Genomic DNA, 17590 nt, shown 5'->3' with positions numbered 1-17590 from the left:
CTATGTATATACACCTGAATATAATTCATGTCATATATGTATAAACAACAATCAATCAATGAAATTATCAAATGTTTGAAGCAGAAGTGAATTATGAAAAAAGGCACAATTTCTTGCCACAATTTTAAGTCGGAGTCTTGCAACTACAGCACAATCCTGGCTTAGGTCTCAGGACTTACCAAATTCTTTCTAAGCTGTTTGTATTTGAGTTCCTTTTTTCTAGATCACTTTTACTTGTTTGTCTGCTCGTGCCTGCATTGCAATATCAGATTCCAAAACTTAACAGATTAAAAGAAAATACATATTTACATTCAGAAGATATCACATTATCAATGACTGCAGAATTTCACAAAATTGATTAATATCTGGAATATTTCACAAGATTAATGACTGGAAAATTTCACATGATTGATAACTGGAATTTTCACATAATTAATAACTGGAAAATTTACATTATTGATAACTGGAGAATCTTACATAATTGATAGCTGGAGAATTTTACATACCAAAGTGGAAAATTTCACATGATCAATAACTGGAAGACTTCACATGATTAATAACTTGGATATACAGACACTGTATTGTCATAGAAATTGGTCACTACCAGGTGACCGTCTGGTCCAATGGCCACACCTTCTGTCCAGCACCCATTGTCAATGTGATGGATGTACTCGCCGTGGCTATTGAAAATCTGTACCCGACTGTTCCTACAGTCCGCCACTATGATATGCCCCGAGCTGTCTGTACAGATACCGTTTGCATACAGCATCTGGCCTTTGCCACTTCCCTTACCACCAAACTTGAATAGGTACTTCCCAAACTCATCAAATATGTAGACTGAATGAGTAGTGCTGTCGGTCACAAGGATGTTCCCACCCTCATCCACAGCAACGTACTCAGGGAGTTTCATTCCAGAATCTGGATGCCGAAACGCCTGTACCAGGTCTCCTTCTGGAGTGAACACCTGTATTTCCCATCGCGACATCTCTCGACTGGCCTCAGTCACCAAGATGCGCTTAAAGTCTACGCGGGATACACCGTCAACTGCAATCCCTCGGTAGTCCCCAACCTTTGGTAGGTCAAACTTTGACACGATAGTGCCATCCATGTTGTATTGTACAACATAGTCGGCTGATTTTCCTCGTCCAACTACCCACAGAGCGCCGTTATTATCAACAGACACGTCATGTGGCTCCATTAACTGACCTGAAACAACTGTTGGAAAGTTTTGGAGGCGATTACCATGTATGCTGTGTACTTGAACCTGTTTGTTGCCTGTGTCAGCCACAAATATTTCATTACTCCTGGACACTGCAACACCGCGCGGGTTCACAAACGTACGCCCCAAACCCAGCCCACCGTAAGTCACTTTACTTTTTGCCAAATTCCCATCATCAGCTGCGTGAACAGTTGTTCCCTCCGCCCCAGCTGGCTTGGATTGGTTTTGCTCCTTTCTCGATGGGGACGAAATCTGTTGAACTTCCTCTGGCTTTCTCCCATTGTCAGATTCTGTCATTGCAGAAAAAAATCCTGGCATTCGTTTAGTGCGCTTGTCATCCATTAGGTGTGTTTGTGTAGCTACATCTATCTTCTCGGCCTGTCCGGACCAGCCTCCAGGTGGCTTCTCTCCCCTGTACTCCATCACGTGAGACCTGATCATGACTTGCTTGGCTTTCTCTGTGTCTTCACGAGCCAGCTGAAGCTGTTTTTCTAGAACTGTGATGGTCTCACGGGCTTCTTTTAACTCATTTTTTCTGATGATCAGCTCAGAACGCATGGTCATGAACGTGTTGGAATCCACCTCTGCCTTCTTGAGGGTTTGGATGAGCTGCTTCATCTGGTGTTCTCTCAGCCGATCCCTCTGCGCCAGAGCCCGGACCAGGCTGTAGGAAAAGCCCTGGTACTCCAGACTCTCGGCTACCTGCAAGTGGAGGGGCAGGGCGTCGGAGAACAGGTTCAGGGCAGACAGGCGGGTCCAGTTCTTTGGCGTCCTCTGTTGTTTGATTTGAGTACTGCATCCTACTTCAATGTCATCTGCTGGTACCTGTCTCTTGAAATCTGTTGTGCAAGCAAAATCATTTTCAAAGACATAACATAACACGCACGTAAATATAGTCATATACATTTTGAGACATTATCATTGTACTTTTAAACTTTTAAAAACCAATCAGACTTAATATACATGTACAAAATGTATATACAGTACCTGATATGAAAATCGATCTTACAGATAACTGTACTTGTTTATACATGACTGTGTATCACAGATGCAATTATCATACAATGTAGTTGATAAAATTGATTAAAGTAGTAAACAAACAACTCACCATACAGCATTGTTTCCCTTGTGACCTCTATGGGTGCTTCCGTGTCGATTTGCAGTGACTTGACGCCCATGTATACAAGCCTCGGGTCGGAGTGATTTGCCATGAGCCTTAGCACTCCTGTGTTCTCCCGCGGAATGGAGAAGTGCACCAGGATGCTCTTGCCTTTCTTGTACCCTCTGAACTTGACCTGTGACCTTTTAATGCGACACAGCGATGCTATGTTGCGTCTATGATGATCTATGGTTTCCTGGATCATGTGCCTTTGACCATTTATAACCAAGTAGGTGTTGGACATTGTAGTTCCTGGAAGTATTCAAAGCATTGTTGATGTTAGTTTTAACAGACTACAAATTCTCTGAACTGCCTGTGCAAAATGGACTACTGTAAATGCATTTAATTTCGCGGGGATTTAATTTCGCGGTAGCGGGAAAAGGGACTTTTTGCGGTGGATTTAAGTTCGCGGTGAAGTGGTCCCCGCGAAAACCGCGAATATTAATCCACCGCGAATATTTCTGCATTTACAGTATTCTGAAATTTTCTCATGCCAAATTTCTGTCTATTTAACCTCACTGTAGCTCAGGATTCGAAAATGCATATACTGGGGTGGAAAACTGTTGGAAATCAGAATGATTTTTCAGTGGTAGATAGCTCTTGTGGCAGAGAGTAAATGCTGTAACAGTGTAAGTTTGGGCTCCCTATTGGCTTTTCTGGAACTGCAGTGGCCAATTTTGTTGCAACATTTGGACAGGAATACATTTGTAGCTCAAGAGCATGTTAGCATTTTCTGAACACAATGTACTCGTGCACATTCTACCCTATAATAACTAAGCCCTCCAGAATAACGAATAGATCAGCTTCATTAATAGACAACATTATGACAAACTCTATGACAAATCCTCATTCAGCAGGTCTTCTTGTTACAGACATATCAGACCACTTACCGGTATTTTGTATAACAGATTTTGAGTTCAGTAAAAAACAAGGAGAAACAATAGGTCAACGCCGTTGCTACAGAAATTTCGATAAAAAAAATATCAACGAATTTAAATCTCTCTTATCTAAAGAAAATTGGGAATCTGTCTATAATAACACTGACGCAAACGCTTGTTACTGTAATTTTGTAAAGATTTTCAATACTCATTTTGAACAATGCTTCCCTTTAAAAACTATCTCAACAAAAAAGAACCTGGAGAGTAACAACAAAGGCTGGTTTACAAAGGGATTACGCAAGTCCTCTAATGTGAAAAACAAGCTCTACAGGAAGTATTTAAAGAACCCCACACCAACAACTTTACAAAAATACAAAACTTATAGGAATAAATTTAATGGTTTGATTCGCTCGTCTAAGAGGCAATATTATCAGGATAGGTTTACAACTGTGTCAAACGATATACGCAATACTTGGAAACTTATAAATGAACTACTTAACAGAAAAAAGGCAAGTGCTACCCTTCCCTCAAAGTTTATGGATGGAGAAGACGAGATAACTAATCAACAAAACATAGTCGACAAATTTAATGATTTTTTTGTGAATATTGGCCCTTCTCTGGCAAACAAAATCGACAAGACTGACCATTCACCCTTATCCTACCTGCAAAATGAATATCCCGCCATCAGTTTGTTCGATGCGCCCAGCACAGCGGAAATTCTTGACATAATTCTTAATCTAAAAAATGCAGCACCTGGAAAGGATGAAATCAAGGCCTCACTATTGAAACAGGTGGCTTCAGAAATTGTAGAACCCATTACATATGTCTTTAAAACTTCCATTGAAACCGGCAAAGTACCCTCTGATTTAAAAGTAGCCAAGGTCATCCCTCTTTACAAATCTGGAAATCCCTGTCTGTTCACAAACTATCGCCCCATATCCATATTACCTGTATTTTCAAAAATCTTAGAAAAAGTAGTATACAAAAGAATTCTAAAGCACCTAGATGATAACAATATTCTATATGCACACCAATATGGCTTCCGGAAAAACTATTCAACTTATATGCCCCTTCTACAACTCATAGACAAAATTACGTCAGCCCTGGAAAATAAAGAATTCACAATTGGAATATTCCTAGACCTTTCTAAAGCGTTTGATACAGTCGATCACAACATATTACTTGGCAAACTCAACTCATATGGATTCAAAGGCTCTGTCCTTCAGTGGTTAAAAGATTATCTGTCAGAGAGAACGCAGTATGTTTCTAATAACAGTTTTGTCTCGTCCCAGAAATTTGTAACATGTGGTGTCCCGCAAGGCTCCATACTAGGACCTCTTTTATTTTTGATTTATGTAAACGACCTACCCATGATATCAGAGAAATTTTTCGCTTTACTATTTGCCGACGACACCAATCTTTTTATTTCGCATAAAAATTTTGATACACTTATTTCAACAATAAATGACGAACTTTGCAAATTAAATCAATGGTTTAAGTCAAATAAGCTGTCCCTAAATATAGACAAAACAAATTTCATAATTTTCACAGGAAGAAATAAGAAATACAGTAAAGAAATGGCTAAGATATACATAGAGAATAAACCCATTAAACATGTAAGTAATGCACGGTTTCTAGGAGTCGTTATAGATGAAAAACTCACGTGGAAATTTCACATTGACATTATTTGCAAGAAAATTTCTAAGAATATTGGTATTATAAGAAAAGTTGCAAATTGTATATCTCGTAAAATATTTATGACTCTTTACCACAGCTTGATATACCCCTACTTAACATATTGTAATATCATCTGGGCTAGTACTTACACTACCTCAATAAAACCTCTGCACCTGCTACAAAAACGTTTTGTTAGAATTGCTTCAAACGCCTCATTTATAGCAAACTCAGCAGCTTTGTTTCACAATCTGAAAATCTTGACAGTATATGATATAAACAAATTACAGTCAGCCATTTTCGTCCATAAAGTTATTCACAACAGTCCCTCTTTACCAGTCCTATATAAAGACATATTCAAGTACAACTCAGATATTCACGATCACAGTACGAGGCAGCAAAACAGACTTAGACCTATTAAAACAAAATCTAACCTAACACAATTCACTATATTGTTTAGGGGCCCATCCATATGGAACACTCTAAGTCTTTCCAACAGAAATTGTCAGTCGCTTTCCGTTTTCAAGAAAAGCATAAAAAACAACCTCATAGAGAAGCCAACTATCTGCTCCTGATTTATTTGTTCCCTTGCTTCTTGATTATATTATGTTCAGTTATTATTAAGTATTATACCATGTACTTGGTGCCTGTTTGTTGCATCCCTTGCTTTGATTTTCTGTACTTGCTTTCATTCGGTATTTGCTGGCAGGTTAATTCTATGATTTTGACTTATTTCTTTATGATCTGTAGATCATGTTCAGTTTTGTCTGCTTCAGTTTTTTTAGCTAGACCATTTGTTGCGTCATGATGATCACTGGGTTTCATTTGATTTATTTGATTTATTATGGTTTGATGTATGGTCTTCATATTCATTTAATAGCATTATGATTTGTAAATTTTGAAGGGGGTAGAGGTTGTATAAGCCACACGGCTTTTTCTCTCCCCATGCACGTTCTGTTGTTTTCTTTAATTTGCTGTATTTATGATTGTTTTTAAAGTGCAAAATAAAATCAATCAACGTATCGAGATTTTTGGTATGTAGATAGCATATGTGCCGACACACATGGTAAGATATTAAGTATGCAAATAAACAGCTGATTTGAACAATTAATGAGGTTCAAAGCTTATAAATCCACTGCGCTCCACGAAAGGACTTTCAAACTTGTCACATAAAATAAGAAAGAGAGGCATATCAATGCATATCAATTATGCAAATGAGGCCTTCATTTGCATGATTAATTAGGAAATCACTTACCATCTGCAGTTCCATCCTCAGCACTTTGTGTTCCAGGTCGAAGTTCGGGGTTCTCAGGAATCTCTCGGTCAGGCGGTTGGAACGGGCGCAAGATATCCCTTACAAGATCCTGTCGTCCAATTCTCTCCAAGATCTCTTCAACAAAGTCCAGGTTCTCCTGGTCTATTTTGCACAATTCTATCAGAACAACGAAAACATCAACTGCCCGGTTGAGTTTTTCCGACTTATTTTTCGGAATCAGGTGCATGCAGAACAACTTAACATTCGCTGTTTCCTCATCAGAGAGTTCATCAGATATACGGAGTAAAGTCTGCATGAAGTCAAAATGCCGTCTATCAGCATCGTTTAGTCCTGTAAATTCCCGTTCCGGTCCTGCCATTCTGAAATGAAACATCAAAATCTTAATTCAATTAAATATAACATCCTGCACTTTAGGGCTGGGTACCGGTACAGAAAATTCAGGTCCAGGTCCGGTTCAGGTCCAGGTTCAGGTCCAGGTCCGGACTTGAACCTGGACCTGATGCAGTAATTGGCTCATACCAATGGTCCATTTCACTACAAACAAATCTGTTTGGTGGAGTATTAGACTTACACTGGCGTATTAAAATCCTACAACGTAATTGCACCTGTAGGATTGGGTTGTAAAACTTGGTAGAAATTACTATAAACTCTACTCTACTTCACTTTTGTTATTTTCTTCCACCTGCAAGCGCCAAAATGTGTGAATGCCTGATAAAATAATATGTTAATTTTCTAATCGGTCCAACATCCGGTCCACCTAATTTTTCTAGGTACGGATTTTCTGGACCGGTCCAATAAGAAAAAACGGTTTTGTACTGGTACGCTGTACCGATACCCTGGGCCCTACTGCACATACACGATTTAAAGCAGCATATAATGACCTGTGAATGATCACAAAATGCATCGACATGATTTGAATAAATTACCTAACGATACACACCTTTTTCACGCAACGGACATGCGTGATAGATTAAAAAAACATGCCATTTCGGTAACCTGATACCCCCTTACAGTGGAAAGTTGCACCTCGTGGAACTCTAATTGTTTTTTTTGTAATATTATATGTCACAATGTTTTGATCCGCTAATTCGCCATAATAACAAGTATTTGATACGTATATAAGTACAACAAATGTCTCAAGGTTAACTTAAGACTTCAGAGTTAAGTACCCAAAATGGCAAAAATGGCCGTCGAGTGTGGCGCCATGTTCTAATAGCTACTCACCTGATTGAATGTAACTTGCCTGGCCGGAAGACCGACACACTTGAAGAATTGTTTACAGAGTTCTGTTGATCATCTGAAGACAGACGAGTCCGTATTGTACGCTCAAAAAGTCAGAAACTTATGGATTATGATACCAATGATGGTCGATCGATAGATATCAGCATATCATGTTGTTACCTGTTGGGTTTTGGTACGAACTGTGATCACCCTGCGTTAGTGTTCAAGTTTCCGTCCGCGAATCCGCAAATAGTTCTGCTACAAAATATATAGTTTCACGTTTAAGTTAACTACGTGATGCTGGGCATGAAAGTCTACTATGAAAATCGATTTATTTTTAATATACTCCGTTCTGAAATAGCGTAAAATAAAGGATGTAACAGAATGTAAAACTTAATTAAAACGTAAACAAGACAAAGGGGCGTGGCGTGGCCAAGGTGAACTTCCGGGTATATCACACTGTTTTCATACTTTCCAAATCCTTCCGCATTGGCAAAAAAACACGCTCACAACAAACCATTATATCATTATAAGAGACCAACAGTTACCAAAGATATTCTAAAAGCTCGTGACCCCATTTTTTAAATGCAGTAATCGGCTAGGGATTATGGAAAGTGGTTTTTTTTGGAGGGGGGGGGATTCTCCTTCATCCTTTACGGAGGACAGCATGATCGAAGATTTACACTCCGATCAAATGTTATATGACGCATCCTTGCAGCAGAGTGAGTCGTCATCGTACGTTACGACTGACTTTTGTGACAAAGATCACGGACGATGTTCAAAAATCAAAAGTGAATCTCCTATTGACACACATTCCACGACGGATAAAACAAGTAAGGGGTTATTTTTTTAGTTAAGTTTTACCACATTTGTGGAAGGATTGACATAACAGGTGGGTATCACATTTGAAAGATGTCAACCCAGACTGTAAGGTTTGATCCACTCACATCGGGAAGGAACCCTACTCTTTTCGAGAAGTGCGGCGGGATCTTCAACGTGCGTGAGGTGTGGCTCTCCTCAAACACGGGACCTCCATTTAACGTCCTATCCGTGGGACGGTCCTAGCCCAAAGCGCTGCCGATTACTCCACACGATCTGACACGGTTCGATCAATCTATTTCTGTATATTACTTACTTGTCAAAACGTATTGCTTAGATGTTTTCCATATTTTTACGTTTTATTGTCATACTTTCAATTTTGACTGACAAAGCACACGACATGTTCGATGTTCAATCTTAACAATAATAACTAGTATATCGTAAGCTACAAGCTCCATTTTAGCCATTATCTTAACCCTATTCAGGCCGCCCCCTTACGCTAGAGCCACCACATTTGGTGACCTTGCATTTCCTAATAAAAAAAATGACTTTTACCAAAATCGAATTGGAAACAATTCTATAAAGTTTGTAAAGTTTTCTAATTTTTCGTGTTGTGTTATATAAATGACAACCGGTTGTTACGCCTTTTTGACGAAAATCGTCAACTTCGATTTCAACAATGTATCTATGTCGGAGCCAAACCAAACCAAACCAACCAACTGAAAAAATTTATGCGTGTGTTAAATCAAGTTCAAACCTGGCCGGTATAAGTACATTTTCCCCCAGTAACCTCTTTTAATACATTTAAAAAATTGTAATCCAATGGGGAAGTGGAGGAAACAAGCGTGTCATTATCTCAAGAATTAAAAATTCAATCCATACAAACTTACCCTCAAATGATAGCCGACTATGTCCAGTCTCATCAAATTCATTTGCAAGAATTTCTATACGGCTAGTCTTTAGATACACCCCTCCCCCTAAGCATAGCTCTTGGTTTGGTCCAATAGGCTCAAAACAGCTACTAGCACGTCACTCCTTCTTCCGGGTTGACCGATATGACGGCATATCGCTGTTTCATCATAACCATGCAACGTGTATAAGAGTGATATTTGTAGCCTTCAATTGGCTGAATAGTTAGTTGCTAGTCTCTGCAAGACTGATGTCAACAACGCTGAATATAGGGAGAATATTTGCCAGGTGAGTTTGGCGGGAGTGGGAATTGTTACTAGCGGGTAGCTAGCGAGTTTATTCCGCGGGACCCCAAGGCAGTCAGACCGCCGACCTCATATTAGCGCTCCGGGAGTTTTTAAAAGCCCGAAGGAGCTATGGCTACGTAAGGGTAGCGACTTCGGGCTTAAGTCGGCGGGCTGACTGCTTTGGGGCCCCGTAGGATAAACTCCCTGCGGACCAAGGAATTAATAGTGACTTTCCTGGTGAACTATTCCCATTTTTTTCGAAATCCATACCCCGTAGGAAGACTTGGACTAGCTACCTTCGTCAAAAAGGCCATTTGCCCACCGAAGGCCAGTCACTTCGGCGCCCTACAACACTTAGAATCAGACAGGTGACTAGTCTGGTAACCATACCATCGGGCGTTCGCCGTTTTCTCTACGGTGCTGTAGAGGTAGCCGTCCGCCCAGTTAATTAACGCAGGGCGGGGGAATGTTACGGGGTAGGATTAGGTTTCGTCGCTGGCGGGACAAACTCAATAGGCCGGCTACAAGCTCTAGTGCAGTGAGTTAAGGTGCACTCTCACTGCACTTGCGTCACGCTTGCGTCACTGCGGGGTTGGAAAGATGCTCAACCAATTTCAGAGGTAAAGAACGAATTTTCTTACTTTTTGTGTATTTTGTTGTCTTCTAAGTCATACTTTCACGTATTACGCAGTATCTAAATTATAAAAAAAATCGGAGAAAAAAACAAAACACGACACGTGAACGAACCCCGCAGTGACGCAAGTGCAGTGATAGGGCACCTTTAGAGTTCAACCCATACCTGAACTCTGGCCTGCCGCGCTGTCGTGTTACAAAGGTATGTCCTATGGAGAAATGAATATGTAACATCAACAACAACATTTTCTCTCCTAAAAGAGGTGTTATATGTCGCTGAAGACATCGCTATACAAGCCAAGACTTAAAGAGCAATTTAAAGATCTTGTTAAAATTGACAGAAAACTAATGAAGTGGAGAAAAAAGTTTTAAACAGCGTAATTAATCGACCTTGGGACTTGGACCTTGAACCTTGTGTGATCGCGTGCGTTCGATGGCCGTGGCAGATTGGGCACTAGTAGAAGTTCCTATTTATTACATTATTTTAGTTCAGTCGAAAACCGTGTTAACTACTTTCACACGTGATAATGGTTGACACAATGATATCATATTATTTCAACAGTAGACAATCTTTAAAGAAAAAGTGTCTATTAGCGAAAAATGTGATAGCCCCCCTCTATCCGATTATTTCACTAATGGAGATTTTTAGAATTTGGTCTAAATTTGTGTCTACTAGAGAAAAAATGTGATAACACCCCTTTATCACATTATTTCACTAGTATATAGACAGTTACTGAAATAACCGTTCGAAAACAAGTCATCACAACTTTTCCAACTATCACGTTTTCTGTCCTAAAATACTATTCAGGGCTAAATAAATGTGTTAAATAATCAAGTCTGCATTAGTGACACCAGTTTGTGAAGAATAGCTGAAATAGAAAGCTGATTATGGCTCCAACTAAAGCCAAATTTTCCATGCTCTACCATCTTGGGTGTGTATAGACATTTCTGCCTTTATCTTTTATCTTTGAAAGTTCATATGTCAAAATCCTAGACTCAGAACAGGATTTCTTCGCGCGAGGAGTGAAGGAGGTAGTGTACGTACATTAGAGCCCACAGGCCCACACTCAACAGAGACGGGGGCGACATAGACTTTCTGATACTTATGCCCCCCTCCTGCAAAAGTGGCGTTTTCCTGACGTCGCTGCTGGAGATAGAGAGTGTCATTCTGTGAACATGTTCGACGGAGTTTGACCGAAAATTTAGGGTAAGTCCCAATATTAATTCAGTGTTGGAAAGAAAGTTTAGCAATTTCTATAATGCATTTCTGCTTTCATTTCCAGGTTCAACTTAGACCCCCCCTTGAGACACCATGACGATCCCGACCCCCCAGAGCTCCCCCCAGCCCCCGGACGGTGGCTGGGGTTGGATGGTGGTGTTTGGCGGGTTCGTCGTCAGTGGCTGTACGGCGGGAATCTTCCGCTCCCTCGGAGTTTTCTTCCTGACGTTCAGCCGACAGTTCCAGGCCAGCTCGGCGGAGACGGCGTGGATAACCTCTATTCTGATGGGCGTCACGCTTTTCCTATGTAAGTGTTTTTTGGCGACGCCTTAGGGGCTAGCCTACTAGTATAGTGTGCGTCCGTTTGACAAGAATTCCCAATATTTCGTAGGCATCTGTGGAATTTTTCCCCGCATGCGTAGTTGCATCATGCTTGTTCTATTTGCTTTTGGACAGACGAGGACAATGTGGCACTGCACTCAAGTTAGTAACTTATGCCTTAACAGTGCCACATATACAGTAGAGACAGAAGGTAAATGTAGTCTTTTTTCTTTTACCTCCTCGATCGAAGTCAGGTACCCATTTTTACACCTGGGTGAAGTGGGGAACGTCGTGTAAAGTGCCTTTCCCAAGGACACAACGTCGGGGGCACGGCGGGGATCGAACTCAGGACCTCTAGATGCCGAGTCGAACGCTCTAACCCCTAAGTTAGTTCAACTTCGTCATTATTCACCCACCTGATTACATGTAATGTTAATTCACCTTTATCCACGGGGTAGCCTATATTCGTTGCTTTTAAAGACATCTTACCACTTACGGATCCCAAAAGATTGCATGCCCACGTTTTGACACGTAGAGAGCACGTTGTGCCCTTAGCTTAAGCCTCAGTATATTTTCTCCGCAGCTCCGGTTGGTACAGCCCTGGCGAGCACCATAGGTTTCCGCCCCACCGTCATGCTGGGAGGGGTGCTGTCGGCAGCAGGCTACATCATCAGCGGATTCGCAACCCGCATGTTTCACCTGTACTTAGGAATAGGATGTCTGACAGGTAGGTCGGTCTAGGGTATTTCTCAAACTATTTGTGGACGACTCATATGATCCAAAAATTGTCTTCAACAGGAGGAAGGAGCAAAAAATCAAACATCAATATTTTCAATGAAAATTTACATGATTCAACACAAATTATGACGACCTAAAATCAGATGAAATAAGTCTGTATTTGTTGTTTTCCAAACAGGTCTTGGATATGCCCTCACCCTTAGTCCCACCCTAGCGATTGTCGGGCAGTATTTCACCAAAAGACGCGCGCTTGCTAACAGCTTGACCATGCTGGGATCCAGTGTCACTTCTATGTCGTTCCCACCGCTCTTCCAGTATCTGATGGACGAGTACGGTCTGAAGGGGGCTCTACTCATCATAGGCGGCGTCATGCTAAATATGGTGGTAGCGGGAGCTTTGATCAGGCCTCTGGAGGCTTACAGAGACAGGAAAGTCGAAAATGAACCTACGAAGGCCCCGAGCGACAGAGACAGGAAAGTCGAAAATGGACCTACGAAGACCCCGAGCGACAGAGACATGAACGTCGAAAATGGACTTACGAAGGACCCGAGCGACAGAGACAGGTTAGTCGAAAATGAACCTACGAAGGCCCCGAGCGACAGAGACATGAAAGTCCAAAATGAACCTACGAAAGCCCCTAGCAACAGAGACAGGGAAGTCGAAAATGGACCTACGAAGGCTTCGAACAACAAAATGAAAGACAAGGAAACCGTCCTGGAAACTGACACGAAAATGAAATGGTCATCAGTCACAATAAGGTTTCTCAGAACATTCTGGGCGCAGATGGACTTTAAAGTGATGAAGATACCTGCTGTGGCCGTGTTCATGACGACGTTGTTTCTAGTGTCGTTCGGTGTCATAGTGCCGCCGATGTACATCGTTCCTCGGGCCAAGCAGCTTCAGATCGAGGACTACACCGCAGCCTCCCTCCTGTCTGTCATCTCCATCGCAGACATGGTCAGTCGGTTATACACCTTTCTCACGCGGCGGCCATGATAGATCTAAAACGAGTTCATTGAGGCAAACAAAAGACTGCCCATCATAATTAGCAGTTCAACCAATGATAGCATGGAAATTAGGAAATTGACCAATAAGAGAATGGCTGCATGTCTGTCAAATATTTGCAATATTGTGTTTTTATTTTGCATCTCTTAAGGGACTATGGGATTAGTACGCGAGTCTAAATTGCTACATATTACGCTGCATAACACTAGTTATAATACTTATTATTTGTTCATATATTGTGAAAATTTGTGTGGTCTGGGGAAAAACTAAATGGGAGCTGATTTTATGGATAAGTTTTGTCTCTTTGCCTCATTGACCTCGTCTTCAATCTATCATGGGCGCCACGTCAGAAAGGTGTATAGGGCTTCACACTGAAACCGAATTAGCAGGAATCAAGCAGAATCAGCCGGAATGAAGTATTTGCAAAATTCGTGCTTGATTCCTGCTAATTCGGTTTCAATATGTATACACAAATCATGCCCGTGAATCTTATTTTGACATTTTAATGTATTTTATGTCATTCTTTTCGCTCCCGAAAGCTGCCCGGCCGGGCCCCGGTTTGGAAATGTGACCTAAGCCTTACAACGATTCTCTCATGAACAGATTAGCAGGTTAGCAGTCGGTGCCATCCCGGACAACTCCAGGTTCGGCCGCTTGGATCAGTACGGACTCAGCCTGTGTCTGCTGGGCATCTCCAACCTCCTGTCTCCGCTAGCCAAGACGTACCCGGCGCTCGTGGCGTACGCGATAGCGCACGGGGTGTGCTTTGGTGTATTTGTCCCGACCTCACTGACGGCAATGGCCGAACTCGTCGGTCCCAGACGTCTCCCCAGTGCAATTGGAATTCTGATGGCAGTACAGGGGTTGGCGTCGCTGTCTGGACCGCCATTTGCAGGTAAGTAAAGATGAATCATTCTCCTACGCAGAGACATCCAACGGCGCCGGCAAACCGCCTCTTGTCTGCACTCTACTAGCTCAACCGTCACTTCCAGTTCCCGTGGGCTTCGCCACAAACCAGCTGTCATCTTATCAGAGAATAGGCCTTTCAGTTCGATCTGAGACGATCGAGACAATGATGACGAGATGAGAAAGATTACTGGGTACGGAAATAATGTGTAACTTGTTGCTCCTGGTCAGTTGATCAACATTTTTTCTATTGTACCCCCTGTCTATAGCGACCACATTGCTCCGGTTCCATGAGTGGTCGCTTAAGGCAGGTTTGACTGTTAAGCTGACATAACCATAAAACCATTCTGATTAATATTCTTATTGATTGATATTAATCTAAAGTAAGACTATACATTAATTTTGACACTAACATAGAAAAAATCTGGAGATTGTTCCAAACAATCTGGAGATTTATTTGCAAACAATGTAGAAAAATCTCCAGATTGCTGGAAATAATCTGGAGATCGTTTAAAACAATCTGGAGACATTTGGAAATAATCTCCAGATTTTAAGAACGAATCTCCAGATTTTGCGGAAAATCTGGAGATTTTCCCCCCGCTGGGGGTCATTATGATCCGTAGAGTATCATGGAAGCTTTCCACAAAGTATCAACCTCGTGAGTATTACCTTTAAAGGGTTAGAAATGTTTGTCCAAAGTTCAATATTTGTCCCAAATTAATCTGGCGGCTATGTTTGTCCAGGCTGGCTGTTCGACGTGACCAAAAGTTACGACGCCACTTTCCTGCAGGCAGGCGCTGGGTTCCTGCTGGCCGGACTCTTGCCGTTCCTTCTGCGGCTCAGAAAGAAACGCCCGGCGGACACTTCATGTACACTGACGAACACAGCGCATAACGTGAACGGTGAAACTGACATTCTACTGGTATATGAAACGTCTGTGTGAACATTTCTGGAAATTGTATATTATTTTGCAATGAAAAACACCTTTTTTTGTAACCGGGGCAGTGGCCGAGTGAGTAGAGTGTTCTCCTTGCATTCGGTAGGTCGTGAGTTCGATCTCCGGCCGTGTCATACCAAAGACTTTAAAAATGGTACATGCTGCTTTCTCTGCTTAGCACTCAGCATTCGGGAAAGAGTATGGAAGTTGAACACACACCACTACCAGTGGACTAGCCCCCTGCTTTAGTGATTGCACAAAGTTGTGTAGCCCAGGGCTACTGAAACGGAGATGGGCGCCGCCATCAGGGAAGGAACTTTGACTTGAAAGACATCTTTGAAGATGGTGAAAGTTTTTCATCAATCTACCCTCCTATGTAAAACAAAGATCTTCATTCAGAACCACATACAACCTTGTAGTTTAGGTACAGTAGAAGATAAAGTGCATTTTACTGTAGATTGTCCTTTGTATAATAGCGATAGAGGTATTCTATTTGACTATGTACTTAAAAGTAGATTTCCCCACTTCAGATACTTGAATACAAAGATGCAGTAAAGAGAAATTTATATTCCTTACAGCTTTTGATAAACCAACTCTGACCAACCAGACAGCTAGCTATATTTATGCAATCACGCGAAAGGAAGTTGAATGTACTAGAGTAGATTCGACGTATATATGCACATACAGAATGTATATGATTGTTTCCATTGTTACATGTATATGATTGTTACCATGTGACCTGTACTTAGTCCAGTGGGGCAAAATGTGCAATAAAGGAGATATTTTTTTGGTTCAATTTATCGATACACCTGTGCTTATAGATAGCTTAGATAAATTATCATTATTATATTGTGATGTTGAAAATATTAGCGTCTGATGCATTTCAGTTCTACGTTGCTAAACTGTATATTTGGGATATCTTTAGCTAAAAAGAAGAAGACAATCCCTACCTACCAATTTTTTTCGGGAAACACAAGGCTAAACATACATGCCCATCAACATTACGAGAGTCTTCAGCTAGAAAAGCTAGCGACGGTACATTTTGCTTCAGACTTAAAAAGAGAATAACAAAAGTGGATATATCGGCATGGTTATTAGTATGTAGATAGCGTAGGTAATGATTGACATGATCAGATGCGTATTGCGTAAATCAGGATCTAATCTGCATGATGAAATGGACATTTTACAAATGCACAGCATTACATGCATACATGCATCATACATAACCTTTATTTTGGCTGAATAGCCCTGTCGGCCAAAGCCGCTCTTCCTGGAGGCCCAGTGTGAGGGGGACCTACTGGTGGCAAGCATGCTGTTGCTTACAAACAGGAGGGTCTAACTAGGGAGGTCAACAGGTTAAAGCGAGTTTAGAGCAGAATGCTTTGTAGGCTAATCATTTACGTTGCAAACGTGAAATAATGACACAAAAGTGTCAAAAAGTGTCAAAAAGTGGTAGTAAATCTGAGATTTCTTAGTTCTAGAATATTTCAAATTTGAGCGCAAAAAACTCCGTAGCATAGCTTTAAGAAGCTGAGTCTGCAATCTGGTCTGTACCACTTATCCCTCCAACTTCCAAGTTAACTTTGTAGACACCACAGTTAGCTTGCCAGGTAGATCACACTTGCCTATTTTCAGTACTCAAATTGCTTTTTGCCTACTCCTTACGGGTTTTACTATGAACTTCAAGTGTCAAAAGTAACGCACATTTTCTTGAAGATTCTGGAAGTTCCACCGTATGGGTCACTTTGCGGTTACCGAAGGGTTCGCCTAGCGGTTTCGAACTTTCGCCAAGGGGAAACTTCATTCGCTTTCGAGCCTTGTGGAAAAGTAAGGAAGTAATTTTCAGTACTCAAATTGCTTTTTGCCTACTCCTTACGGGTTTTACTATGAACTTCAAGTGACAAAAGTAACGCACATTTTCTTGAAGATTCTGGAAGTTCCACCGTATGGGGTGACTTTGCGGTTACCGAAGGGTTCGCCTAGCGGTTTCGCCAAGGGGAAACTTCATTCGCTTTCGAGCCTTGTGGAAAAGTAAGGAAGTAATTTTCAGTACTCAAATTGCTTTTTGCCTACTCCTTACGGGTTTTACTATGAACTTCAAGTGTCAAAAGTAACGCACATTTTCTTGAAGATTCTGGAAGTTCCACCGTATGGGTCACTTTGCGGTTACCGAAGGGTTGGCCTAGCGGTTTCGCCAAGGGGAACTTCGTTCGCTTTCGAGCCTTGTATAAAAGTAAGGAAGTAATTTTCAGTACTCAAAATGCTTTTTGCCTACTCCTTACGGGTTTTACTATGAACTTCAAGTGACAAAAGTAACGCACATTTTGTTGAAGATTCTGGAAGTTCCACCGTATGGGGTCACTTTGCGGTTACCGAAGGGTTCGCCTAG

General features: G+C 41.4%; 2 protein-coding genes across 3 annotated transcripts; one reads left to right on the top strand and one right to left on the bottom strand.

Annotated features, from left to right (window-relative positions):
* Positions 1–150: 150 nt before the first annotated feature.
* On the bottom strand, positions 151–7622 carry LOC118406184. Its single transcript, XM_035806067.1, has 4 exons — positions 7431–7622; positions 6186–6565; positions 2328–2630; positions 151–2058 (listed from the first exon to the last, which is right to left on the bottom strand). The coding sequence occupies exons 2-4, from the start codon at positions 6562–6564 to the stop codon at positions 554–556; spliced, it is 2187 nt and encodes a 728-aa protein (XP_035661960.1). The 5' UTR covers position 6565; positions 7431–7622; the 3' UTR covers positions 151–553.
* A 1662-nt stretch (positions 7623–9284) lies between these two features.
* On the top strand, positions 9285–16026 carry LOC118406217 (monocarboxylate transporter 13-like). 2 transcript variants are annotated; one of them, XM_035806118.1, is made up of 6 exons: positions 9285–9443; positions 11359–11601; positions 12199–12342; positions 12532–13310; positions 13962–14253; positions 15008–16025. In XM_035806118.1, the coding sequence occupies exons 2-6, from the start codon at positions 11388–11390 to the stop codon at positions 15205–15207; spliced, it is 1629 nt and encodes a 542-aa protein (XP_035662011.1). In that variant the 5' UTR covers positions 9285–9443; positions 11359–11387; the 3' UTR covers positions 15208–16025. The 2 variants fall into 2 exon arrangements, with proteins under 2 accessions (XP_035662011.1, XP_035662012.1); XM_035806119.1 differs by lacking the exon at positions 9285–9443 and having other exon boundaries at positions 11278–11601; positions 15008–16026.
* Positions 16027–17590: the final 1564 nt, after the last annotated feature.

Source organism: Branchiostoma floridae, chromosome 18 (genome assembly GCF_000003815.2).
Source record: "Branchiostoma floridae strain S238N-H82 chromosome 18, Bfl_VNyyK, whole genome shotgun sequence".
Taxonomy (NCBI): domain Eukaryota; kingdom Metazoa; phylum Chordata; class Leptocardii; order Amphioxiformes; family Branchiostomatidae; genus Branchiostoma; species Branchiostoma floridae.
This window is presented reverse-complemented; position numbering and strand designations above follow the sequence as displayed.